A 13,644-nucleotide genomic window follows, 5' to 3' on the forward strand; every position below is an offset into this window, starting at 1 on the left:
ACGTAATACTGAAATAGTGGAGAAGATATGATATTGCTATGGGCTCGCTCTAGGCAAGAAGTTGAACATTTTGTTTGCCCATGGAACTACATGGACCCTAAGTAAGGCATGTGTAAAATTTGAATGAAATTGGTTTTGTAGTTCTCAAGTTTTAGGGAATCGTAGTGGAGAAGATATGATATTGCTGTGGGCTCGCCCTAGGCAAAAAGTTAAAAAGTTTGTTGCCGATGACACTCCCAGGACCCTAAGTAAGGCATGTATAAAATTGGAATGAAATTGGTTGTGTAGTTCTCAAGTTTTAGGGAAACACACAGACAGACAGACAGACACATTCTCAGTTTTATATATATAAAGATATGGAGAAAATATTTTATATTATATATGGAGAAAATATTATTTTTTATTATATATGGAGAAAATATTATTTTATATCATATATGGAGAAAATGTTATTTTATATTATAAATGGAGAAACTACTATTTTATATCATATATGGAGAAAATATTATTTTGTAGCACAAAATATCATCAAAGACGATTCTTGGAGGTTCTTTTTCGATTTTCACTCAAAAGTTTGTTTCTGCTGCTATGTACTCTGTTTCATTACCACAACGTGAACCTGGAAACATTATGAAAAAACAAAATATTAAATTTTAAGCACATTAATTACCGGACAGTATAATATATACACCCATATATATATATATTACATACATACCCCACATACACACACATATATATATATATATATATATATATATTGATTTGAAAAGCCCACTAGATTGGGAGAAAGCGCTAATCCGAATATGATCTGAATGATATGATATATATGTAAAAAATGTAATATATAAATAAATATCTACAAATATGAACCAACCGATCTGATTACCTCATTTTTTCTAATATATATATATATATATATATATATATATAAGGAAAAATCCCGAATAAACATTTCACGCTTCTATGTAAATATAAATAAGTCTACGTATTATTATTATAATTATATTTATAATTATAATGATACAAACTAATGCACTGATCCTCTCTTCTAAACACATATAATACGTATGTACATATAAGTGTGTCTGAGCGGAAAAATATATATGTATATATATTTTTGTGCGTGTGTGTCCTCTGTTTATATTTTATCTAATATGAATAATATAATGCATATGATATTATTAATAATTGATTATTGTGTATGCTTATAAATGTAAATATGTATGTACATTTAAGTGTATAAATCAGTATTTATGTATATTTATATATGTATGCATATGTATATGTATAAGTATTTAAATGTGTGTGTATTTATTTATTTTATATTTATTTATAAAATCTCGGAAGAAGCCCAGAGAAACACCCAAGTACCTCAATTTCATCTACTAATTATTTCAGTCTACTCGACGAATAAAGGTAGAATGAGGTATTTTTTGACTTCACAATTTGGGTATTCATAGCTTATTCGGAATTCGTAAAAGCAAGATCGTATGTAAGATAGTTCGGTATTCTCTGTAAACGCACAAAAGCTGTTTTAAGGACTACATACTTTGTATTGTTGTTATTGGATTAGGGAAGTAATTTTGAGGACGGCACCAAGAGATAAACCCCGCTTTTCCGGGAATTAAAGGGTACATCAGCCTTGATAGATCGCCAGCCACTAAACCGTTTTCTATTTTCTCTCCCTATTTATTTCTGTGTTCCTTTCTGTCGAAGAGCGTAGGCTCGAAACGTAGAAGACTTTCCCACTTCCCGAGCGTTAAACTAAAACATCTGTTTGTTGTTTACACACCCATCTTCGTCTTTTGTTTTTTGTAAATTCTCACTATATATATATATATATATATATATGTATGTGTGTGTGCGTGCGTGCGTCTGTGTGTTTGTGTGTGTGTGCGTCTGTGTGTGTGTGTATGTGCGTGTGAATGAAGGCTACCATTAGTTTCATTAAAAGAAAGTAGGAAAATATCCTACTGTCTTAACGAATCGTCAAGTCAATCAGGCGAATACCTTTAACATGAAACCAAACCAATGGTAGCCTTAACTCACAACTAAAGAAGTTATATATCCACCAATCTGGTGTTGAGCGCTCATTTTACCGGTCTACATTTATGCATATACGTATAAATATATATATATATACTTTATAATTAGGGTTCAGCAAAGATTTGCTTCACATACCGAAGTTTAAAAATAGCAGTAAAAAAATTCAAAATACGAATGAGAGTTCATCACCTTCCCCTGCCCATTAGCGTGTCGCCAAGTAAGATGCTTCAGGGAGAAACTGTAGTTCCATTATCAATAATAACAAAGGGTAAAATTAATTAATTAAGAAGTAATCAGTAATTTTACCAAGCAGAATTCGGCATGAAAAATACCATTTCATTGTAAGCTTAATTAATACTTTAAAATTAGGGTTCAGCAAAGATTTGCTCACCACATACCGAAATTTAGAAATAGCAGTCAAAAAATCTTAGCTATTCCTTCTACATTAAAACTGTAGTGATTTTTATTGGCGCAGATGGTTGTGAATGTATCCGGTATCGAAGTACGATAAGCTGGAAAAGGTAATTCTTTAGTTCACGGTTAGCAACTGTGGTTTGGATATGTATGTGTGTGACTTTATATATGAATATATATATATTCACTCACCCTCTCTCTCTTCTTCCCTCTCTCTCTCTCTCATCCTCTCTCTCGTTCTCTGTGTATATTCATACACACCCGCACTCATCTACTAAGGAAAGTTTGAAATTATCTTCATTTACTAAAACTTTCTGTGGTTGGACTGCCTTATGCGCTCGTGTGCTAAACAAAAGGTTGTACTCATGTAGTTACCTAACTGAGGGCTGACTTTCATCGCTCCAGTTTTCTTTCTTGTGTTGCAGAGTAAACATGGCTTGCAGTGTGCCCAAAGAAAACTCAGAGATCAGTGACTGAATTTCCAAGACCGAAGGTGTTCCAGGGGCTGAAATTCATTGTAGGCCTTCAGCACAATACTAGGACAGCACTCTGGCCGCGTAGAAGTGACTTTGAGCGGATGGATAAGCTTTAAAACGGTTGGGCAAACGTGAAGCAGGAAGAGGGAGCAGGGTGCCCATCATCCTCCACCACTGACGTGAAGAATTTACAAACTTGCGTAATGGAGCCGAGTAAACCGTCGAGTGATCACCGACGGCGTGGTATGTTCTCTGCAAATTAGTCAGGGTTCTGCATACGAAATCATCCACGACAAGCTTCCCTTTCTGAAAGTCTGTGCGAGATGGGTACCAAGAGAACTTATCAAAGCTCATAAATGCAATTCTGTGGAGATCTATCAATGCTTACGTGACTACTACAACGATGAAACCGAAGAGTTGTTTGGAGAAAATGGTCACAGGAGATGATACCCGGATATATCACTTTGAACCACAATCCAAACGGTAGAGTATGGAGAGAAATACCCGGAATCGCAAGCGAAAAGGAAATTCAAAACTCAACCTTCCGCCGAATAAAGGGTACACAGAATGGCTTATACCTAAATATTACCCGGAAAAGTAGTTTATAGTGACAAGTTTAAGCTATTGTGAAATGCTGGCCAACAAAGTGTAACTAGAAATTTGCCCTAAACGCCGAGGTTTGTTGTCAAGGCAAGTGTTGAGGCCAATGAAAACTTTGGATTCGAGTTGCTGGAACCACCTGAATACCATGCACATCTCGGCCCTTCCGATAACCATCTCGTCGGACCGCTCAGTCTTCCTTTACGAGGTCATACATTTGTTATGGATTAAGAAGTCCAAGAGGCCGCGAAGAAATGGCTGTGCAGCCAATCGAAAACCTTCTTCTCCGACGGAATAAACAAGCTTGCAGAACACACTGGAGGAGGTGCATCGAATAACATGGAGTCTATGTGGGAAAATGATGTAATTGTCTAACACCCTGATTTTGTTTTAATACATTACAGAAACAAAAGTGTGTGTAATATATTTATATGTATGTATATGTATGTGTCCATTTATATAAACACACACACGCGCGCGTATATATTTATATATGTATACACAATGCACACACGCAGAGAATACAGCTATTGTTGCTGCCGTTGATGACGACGACGATTATGATGATGATAAGGAGGGGGAGGATAATGGCGATGACAACAGCGGTGTTGATATTTTTTGATGACGTCTATCGTAAAAGTGCTTGTGTTGTTGGAACTGTTGCCTGTGATTATCCCCATCATGACAATATTGGCGATGCTTTTGATGGTACAATGGATAAAAAAAGACAAATCGCACTCACTTTTGCCGGTGGTAAATTTCCAGGGATTCGCTCTCTTTCGTTTGATCACAAACTCCTTGACGCCATCTCTGGTATCTTTCTTGTATAAACAATAGAATACGAAGATGAAGATTCCTTGAAGGGTATTGCATACAAGAAAAAGGTACCGAAACACTGTTGCTGCTTCGCTAACAGCGAAGAATGCAAAGACCCATGTGAGTCCAAACAAAAACAGCAAACCAACCAGGCCCAGAACACGTACTATACTTCTTTTGCGATCAAACCTCTTGTTTCTTTGCGGTGATATGAGACGCCATGTCACGAGAGATATCAGGATAAAGTTGAAGATGAGAATTATCACCACGGGAGTCAGGAAAGCAACATAGAAGGAAGGTTCTGATAACCAACAGCTACAAAGAAAATGGAAAGGCAATGAAGAAAAGAAATTTGCCAAATGTTCAGTCAATAAAATGAAGTATCACAGAAGCATTAAGGGCAAGAGATTTCGATCCAAAACAAAACGAAACATTTCTCAAACTTGCAGCAAATTAGGTACGCTATTGAGTAGAATATATTTATTGAAACTTTCAGTTTACGGACACACAGAATCACACACACATATATATATGTATGTATTTATATACATATATGTATGTATGTATGTATGTATGTATGTATGTATGTATGTATGTATGTATGTATGTATGTATGTATGTATGTATGCATGTATGTATGTATGCATATATGTATGTATGCATGTATGTATGTATGTATGCATGTGTGTATGTATGTATGTATGTATGTATGTATGTATGTATGTATGCATGTATGTATGTATGTATGTATGTATGTATGTATGCATGTATGTATGTATGTATGTATGTATGTATGTATGTATGTATGTATGTATGTATGTATGAATGTATACTGGTCCACTGGTCTCGATGCTAGAAGGTGTTAGGAGTTCACTCCCGTGCTCGCAATTCATCGGATGCAGCTGTGAATCGTTAACCACATAGAGATGTACTTTTGGGTTTAAAAAATCGCAGTAGAGTCCGCTCGAACGGACAGCCATGTTAAAGTGGCTACGAATATTACTTCTCAGTACAACTACTGTGTTGATTCCTTAAAGAGATTTTAGGACTAGCATTTTTGTTTATATATTAATATATATCCATATACATTGATAGACATTGCAATGACCAAAATATTTTCCGCAAAAGTTATGGAGATATTGGCAGAGTGCAAAGACCTCGAAATTGAAGAAAAAAAAGTTGTGGGGTATGAAGGGGAAAACAGTACCAGTAATATCTGTAGCAGTAGACATGATAAAAACATATGAACAAAATCGTGGAAGCTAGTTTTGGACAATTCAGTACTATACACTTCCCAAAACATAGTCGTGCTAGGAACAGCCCATATCGTACGCAAGATATTATCAATTCAATACTACAAACAAAACGATCCACAAACACAACACACTCTCTATACAGCAAATATCCAGGAAAATAAACAACCAGCAACAAGCTGGTGGATGGGTGCTACAAGAGAATGCTGATGATGGCTCTGAATATTAATCAGTATACACTGATGATGAAGAAGTGATAGATGTACGAGCGCCTCCCAAAATTTAGCTCGAAAATAACACAGAGGAGGAGACTGAGGTTAGCTAGAGATGCTCACTGTCATTCAGAGTTGATACGGCAATCAGTGCTCCGTACATGTACACACTAGAGGAGGGAGACCGAGAATGACACATGCTGATGTCCTAAGGACGGACACTGGACTCTGGGAGACGCAGGACATAGCAGCGATGATTGAAGGACAAGAACTGCTAGAGAGAACTCGTCCATGGATCTCGGGAATTTTATCCACACTAGGTAGATGATAGTGAATTAGGTTTACCACCAGCAATCAAAGTCGTGGCTTTACCTTGGTGCTAGATGACCTACTATTCTACAATATTAAAAGTATAAATAAATCGTGGCATCTTGGGCAAGTGTCTTCTACTCTAGCCCCGGGCCGACCAATGCCTTGTGAGTGGATTTGGTAGACGGAAACTGAAAGAAGCCTGTCGTATATATGTATATATATATAAGTGTGTGTGTCTGTGTTTGTCTCCCTAGCATTGCTTGACAAACCGATGCTGGTGTGTTTACGTCCCCGTCACTTAGCGGTTCGGCAAAAAGAGACCGATAGAATAAGTACTGGGTTTACAAAGAATAAGTCCCGGGGTCGAGTTGCTCGATTAAAGGCGGTGCTCCAGCATGGCCGCAGTCAAATGACTGAAACAAGTAAAAGAGTAAATCTAGCAATAAATTTAGTTGAGCAGAGAAAATAAGATGGATGAAAAAGAGAAATACTTACACCTCTGCGATTTTGGTGTAATTGTCTGTGTTGTTAATTGCCAGGGTAATTGTAACGATGACTGCTGGAAGACCTGACAACGAAATTTACAGAAATGAAGATATTAATTAATATTTAAAACCATTATCATATGACATTTGAATGAATTTTGTTGACTATGTTTTCGTTCAGAAAAATTGTCTAGTTTAAAACAAATCAATATTCTACTTCGTATCACACACTGGTCACTGCTTACCATTTGCTCCTTATCTTCTTGGCTTCTTTCAAGAATATGTTTCAATGGAAAACAAAAATAAAATCTGAAAAGTTCTGGAGAACGTTTGAAGATTAAATGGCATGAGGGACAACAAAAATTCGCTCACCATCTTCACATATTACTTCGTATGTCAGGTAAAAGTGCAAAATGGATTACTCTTAGGTTTCGTCTAGAGACGAGATCAGACTGCAACCATTTGCATGAAAATTCAAATAACTTTAAACTACCCAACAGACTAGAACAAGGAGTGGGTGCTTTAGTTCTCTATAGTTTACATTTCATCACGGATGTATAAATATTATATTTCATTCATCTTTGTATCCACGCGTTTGCATCTCTTTTCAACTTCTTGCAACACCTCAACAGTTTACCAATCTATTCAATCCCAAATGATGAACTGCTAACCCATTACGTTTCAAATAAAAATCAAATCATTCATTTGTCTTTATTCTTGACTGAACTACCACGCTGATTATTCATTGAGTTATTTAGCTAACTGACATTTTCCTTGTTCCAAGTTGTTAAAACAATTATCCTTTTTGTGTCATTCTCCAAAACATGATATATTTTGAATTTACAAGTAAATTATACAAGTAAAAACACTGAATGAAGGAGATATTTGATTATTTTTTGATAGCTTCAAATCTAATGAGTCATCTCTTCACTGGAATGAAAATATTAGCAAAGAATGTTTAGCATAAAATGTGACTCCACCAGAACTCGGAGTCCGTGTATCCATTGGTTCATCTGGATTTTAGCTTAAAATCTCACTCCATATTCAACGCACGATATATAGTCATCCACCATAACCTGGACATTTACGTACGTTACACGATGGTATTACAAAATTTAAACCGTCAAAAAATTTCTAAGTGTCGATGATTTTCTCGACGTGTTAGAAAGAGTAGCTAAATTACTTTAGATCTCATTCTACACTCTTGGTAAATGGAACAACAAATTAGATAATGTAGTATTTGATATATTGACCATATAATTATCGACAGAACGTTGTCAATTATAGGTCTGCCTAATGAGTTCTGAATTAGCGCCAAACTACAACAGTAGGGTAGAGAAGTTTACAGTGAAAGTTCAGTGCTCCTGGATTTTACTGTGAGACAGATCTGTAATCTAAACCGAGGTTAATTAAAGCAACGGGATTGTCATTTCTAACTTCAAAAGTGCTTTTCAATACTCTTTTCTACTCTAAGCACATGGCCCGAAATTTTGGGAGGAGGGGGTCCAGTCGATTAGATCTGCCCAATTACGCAACTGGTACCTAATTCATCGGCCCCGAAAGGATGAAAAGCAATGTCGACCTCGGCGGAATTTGAACTCAGAACGAAATGCCGCTAAGCATGTCTCCCGGCGTACTAACGTTTCTGCCAGCTCGCCGCCTTAGTGCTCTTAAATAGTGAAAGATTGATAATGATGAAGAAGATTCAAGACATAGAGCACTATTCCCGATGGGATTGTGAATGCTTTCTGTAAAGTTAGATTAAAGTAATACGAAAAATAAACGGAACACCTACTGATAACTAACAGTAAATTAAATCCAAGGAACATGGTTACACTGTTTAGCATCCAGAGTTCAAGTTCCATCTAGGTTAGCTTTTCCCTTCAGCATTTTTGGTTTAATGAAATAAATAAGACCAAGAGATATGCTGGTCTCGAATCTTTCAAGTAAATCTTTTTCCTATCAAGTAATTTCAAATACAAAACTGAAATATGGAGAATGAGTTTATGTGTGTGTGTGTGGTGTGTGTGAGAGAGAGAGAGAGAGAGAGAGAGAGAGAGAGAGAGAAAGGGGGAGAGAGAAGAGAAAAAATATGTGTGTAAGATATAAAGTTTGAGTCAGAAAACCAGAAAGCCATTATACATACCCCAAGCCAAAATTGAACTTTTCTTCATAAAAGACGTCTCCCATGTTTTGAATACAACGACCACACTTAGGAAGACATGGAAAGCTTCAACACTCATCCACGCGAGAGATGTCAGGAGGAAGTAGTGTAAAAAGCCAGCTACTACCTACAACAACAACAACAACAAAAATAGTAATAATAATAATAATAATAATAATAATAATAATAATAATATAATAACAATAGCAACAACAACAACAACGACGACAACAGGTTACTGATTTCTGAGATTGATACATGGTCTTAAATAGATATTGTTTTGCAGGGTGTTGGTATATGGTTAATTATATCAATATCAGTACTTCATTGGTATTTTAGGTTTACGAACCCAGAAAGGATGAAACCCAAACTAGACGCCTGCTGAAGTTTTAACACAAAACTTAATGTTCACTGTCAATACTTTCCATTCTCAGAGAATCAACCAGAACAAGTTAGACCGACATCTTTGAGAAGTACGAGGGGCGTTCAATAAGTAATGCCCCTGACCCACTTGCAGTTGTTTGATCTAGCTGAAATTTTTGCACATGTTTGATCTAGCATGTGCAATTATTTATATCTCTATAGATTAAGTGACAAATTACAGCTCTGAATTAATTGTGGTTTCTGATTTACAGGTGTTTGAACTGAGTCAAGTGTGGAATGGAGCCTGTTGAGTGTCGAGCAGTGATCCGGTTTTTGTATTTGAAAGACGCACACCACGGGAGACTTTTGATGAAATGAAAGTAACTTATGGTGATGATGCCCCATTATATGACCTTGTAAAACGCTAGCATCGTTTCAACTCTGTGGAAACAGCTCCCAGATCTGGTCGCCCCCTACTGCCATTGATGAGGCATCTGTCCATCAAGTTGAGGCTGCTATTTTGGAAGATCGACACATAACTATTCGCCAAATAGCCCATGAGGTCAAGATTGGTACCGGGTCTGTGGAAACTATCATTCATGACCATTTGCATATGAAAAAGGTGTCTGCCAGATGGATTCCCAGGTTGCTCACACCTTTCCAAAAGCAAGAGCGCGTCGAGTGCTCGAGGATGAATTTGGAGATGTGCCAAGATGAGTCAAAATTTTTTAAAAGACTGATTACACAGGATGAAACCTGGGTCCATCACTATGATCCAGAGACAAGAGCCCAGTCAATGCAGTGGAAGCACCGTGACTCACCTCCTCCAAAGAAGGCAAGGATGCAGCCCTCCGCTGGCAAGGTCATGCTCACAGTCTTCTGGGACCAGGACGGAGTAGTGATGACAGATTTCCTGGCAAAGGGTACCACAATTACAGGAGCCTATTATGCTTCACTTTTGAGGAAATTAAGAGAAGCTATCAAAATCAAGAGGCGGAGCAAGATCAGCAAAGGCATCCTCCTCCTGCAGGACAACGCTCCGGTCCACAACTCGATGGTCGCCAGATCAGAAGCACAGGCGTGCGGCTATGAATTCCACCCCATCCCCCCTACTCTCTTGACCTTGCACCCTAGGATTTTCACCTCTTCCCAGTCATGAAGTTGTTTTTGAAAGGAAAGCGTTTCCCAGATGATGCAGCCTTGATTTCTGAAGTCACGTCGTGGTTGGAGGACCAAGCTAGGGTCTTCTACAAAAACAGTATCCATAGCTGCATCAAACGATGGGAGAAATGCGTAACTCTGAGTGGTTCCTATGTAGAAAGAGACTAATAACTGTGCCAAGTTTCGCTGGGTCAGGAGCATTACTTATTGAACGCCCCTCGTAAAACATTCATAATTATAATAGAAATCCTTTCTAATAAAGACACAAGGCCTTAAATTTGGGAGTGGGGGGGACTAGTCGGTGATATCGACCCCATTGTCTCACTGAAAATTTATTGACTCGAAAGGATGAAAGATAAAGTCGACCTCGGTGGAATTTGAACGGAGAATGTAGCGACTACGCTCGGTAGTGAAGTGAAAGCACGCTATAAAAATAAAACTACTGAGTGATAATAATAATAATAATAATAATAATAATGGTTAGTAAGAGCTGTGCCGTCTGGGTTAGAGAGGTTAAAATGCATTTGAAGTAATAGACTGTTGTTCATAACAAAATATATAATGGCTGCGAAGTCTTTTCGCTTACCTTACAACCTGCCATTGTTTGCATCCCGACAAGGAAGATAAAATAAGTGACAGCCAAAGAAGAGCACAGGCTTACTAAAATCTTCGAACTCATTAAATCCCATGGATTTCTGAAATAATGAAGAAATCCATTAATATTTCATTTATTGAAACAAACTCTAAAACAATCACTCAATGCATAAATAATAAAGTACGACTGTGTGTGTTGGTGGTTGGCTCAGTTAGAAAATAAAGGGTATCTTAAAATCAATAAATGTTTTATCTGTGGCTGTGTGGTAAGGAGTTTGCTTCTCAACCACATGGTTCCGGGTTCAGCCCCACTGCGTACGACCTTGGACAAATACCTTCTATTACAGCCTCGGCTCTATCAAAGCCTTTTGAGTGGATGCGGTAGGTGGGAACAGAAAGAAGGCGCTTTTATGTGTGTGTGTGTGTGTGTGTGTGTGTGTGTGTGTGTGTGTGTGCATATGTGTGTGCATGCGCTTTTGTGTGAATGCGTGCGTGTGTGTATGTGTGTTTGTGCCTACGTTTGACCCCACCACTGCTACACAACCAGTATTGGTGTATATAATCCCTTAACTTAAGGGTTCGAATAATAGCTGTCGATAGAATAAGTACCGGATTTTTACATAAAAATCACTCCTGGGGTCAATGTGTTCAACTTAAATTCTTTAAGCTTAAACATGACCTGAGTTGGTCAATAGTAAGGCATGCGAGTCCATACGACACTCTGTCCAGCAAATTCCAACTATGTTCCGAAGAATCGTTGTCTTTACTGTTGACGAAGTATAGATCGATTGTTTGAGAGATTGGCTAGATGCTTGCACACAAACGAACATACTATAGCAGGTTACGATAGAAACTGTACATATGGATTACAAATTAACTACGGGGGAAAATAACAGCTTAATAATTCAAACCCATCCCAAGTGTTCAAAATCCTGCAAGACAACTTTGGAACTACGGAATAACTCGACAAGCCAGCTACATAACGAGAACAGTGATACTGAATTTACACTGTTCTGAACATACGCGCGTGTATACATCTATATTATATCATTATAGATATATGGTAAAGAATCATTAATTTATTAATAATGTCTCCACAGATAGCAATACTCGTAACTCACATAAGCAAAAAAAAAAACAGAAAAAAGTTCACCATGTGCGTCACAAGCAGCACCGCAGAAATCTGCAGTCTACTATCGGGGAGTGAATTACCATTATAGATATAGGGTAAAGAATTATTAATTTATTAATAAAATTAATAATTAATAATTTTACCAAGTAGTTCGGTATGGAAAAAACCCATTATTGGTAAAAACTTATACAAAAAGTTTTTTTTAATAATTATAAACATAATTAAGGGATCAGCAAAAGTTGCTTCACCGCATACCGAAATTTAGAAATAGCAGTCAAAACTACTAATTCTTCTACTACAATATATCTCCACAGACAATTATACTCGTATCTGACATAGGCAAAAAGAAGAAAAAATAACGAAACTAACCAGCCTTAATTAATCGTGTACGCGTTTCAGGATTAGAATGGCGTAAAATTCATTTCCCTCTTCAGCATGATATGGCTTGGCGCCAGTAAATCACAACTTATTTCTACAGTTGAGTGAACTGGAGCAACATGAAATAAAGTGTCTTGCTCAAGAATACGACCCACAACCTCATGTCATAAACTCGGCGCTCTAACATATGCCCCAATGATAACTGTATGGTGTGTAGTATTAACCCTGTGTATTATTAACAATAATAATAATAATATTAATAGTAATAATAATAATACTAGTAATAATAATAATAATACTGGACGTGTTCCTCACTGCTCTGACAGTTCGGTGGCTGAAAGCCATAGAAACACTAATATGGGCCAGTTTAGCAACGGGGAAAAATAACTCTCAAAGACTGGAACATCTACAATACCTCGTGGGTATTTGAAATTATCTTCAAAGTGGGTTAAGAAATTTACAAATTTACATATCTGCAGCTTTCAAACATACATCCGATCGGCTTTAAAAACTTTAATACCCACAACTGCCTCTGTAAGCACCCTTTTTTTTCTTCTCTCTAAAAACATCACGCTTTTCTTTTGTGGACTTGCAAAACCCTAAACTTTCTATGAAAATCTGACTTTTCTTTCTTCCTCCCAGAATATTCAAATATAAATGTAAACGTATACTCTTTATTGCAAAAACACACCTGTTCTTCTAACTGGACATACAAACATCTCTAGAGGGGTCAACTTCAACCTCCACAATATTACCTTGCACGAAATATACAAACACTTTTATTGCAATAACACAAACGCACATGGAAAAAAAATGACGCTAAGATTCTCTCTGGTCGAACACAACTTCTCTATTCACAAATAATACAGAACAGCCCTTCCAAATAAGCACGAAATATACAAACACTTTTTATTGCAATAACACAAACGCACATGGAAAAAATAATGATGCTAAGATTCTCTCTGGTCGAACACAACTTCTCTATTCACAAATAATACAGAACAGCCCTTCAAAATAAGTTAAGAAAATTTACAAATTTACATGTCTACAGTTTTCAATCATACATTCGACCAGCTTTAAAAACTTTGATACCCACAATTGCCTCTGTAAACATCCTTTTTTTCTTTTTTTCTTCTCTCTAAAAACATCACGCTTTTCTTTTTGTGGACTTACAAAACCCTAAAACTTTCTATGAAAATCTGACTTTTCTTTGCTTCCTCCCTGAATATTCAAAT

At 36.9% G+C, this 13,644-nt stretch overlaps 1 protein-coding gene across 1 annotated transcript in view; it reads right to left on the bottom strand.

Annotated features, from left to right (window-relative positions):
* Positions 1 to 391: 391 nt before the first annotated feature.
* The window catches only part of LOC115230210 (adhesion G-protein coupled receptor G6-like), a 31,472-nt gene continuing 18,219 nt past the window's right edge, over positions 392 to 13,644 (bottom strand). The window contains exons 8-12 of the mRNA XM_029800414.2: positions 10,892 to 11,000; positions 8,764 to 8,908; positions 6,628 to 6,700; positions 4,282 to 4,670; positions 392 to 619 (exon numbers count right to left, since the gene is read on the bottom strand). Coding sequence (XP_029656274.1) covers positions 567 to 619; positions 4,282 to 4,670; positions 6,628 to 6,700; positions 8,764 to 8,908; positions 10,892 to 11,000 — 769 coding nt within the window. The 3' untranslated portion in view covers positions 392 to 566. The remainder of the gene's footprint in view (positions 620 to 4,281; positions 4,671 to 6,627; positions 6,701 to 8,763; positions 8,909 to 10,891; positions 11,001 to 13,644) is intronic.

This window comes from Octopus sinensis, unplaced genomic scaffold (assembly GCF_006345805.1).
Source record: "Octopus sinensis unplaced genomic scaffold, ASM634580v1 Contig14925, whole genome shotgun sequence".
NCBI classification, from domain to species: domain Eukaryota; kingdom Metazoa; phylum Mollusca; class Cephalopoda; order Octopoda; family Octopodidae; genus Octopus; species Octopus sinensis.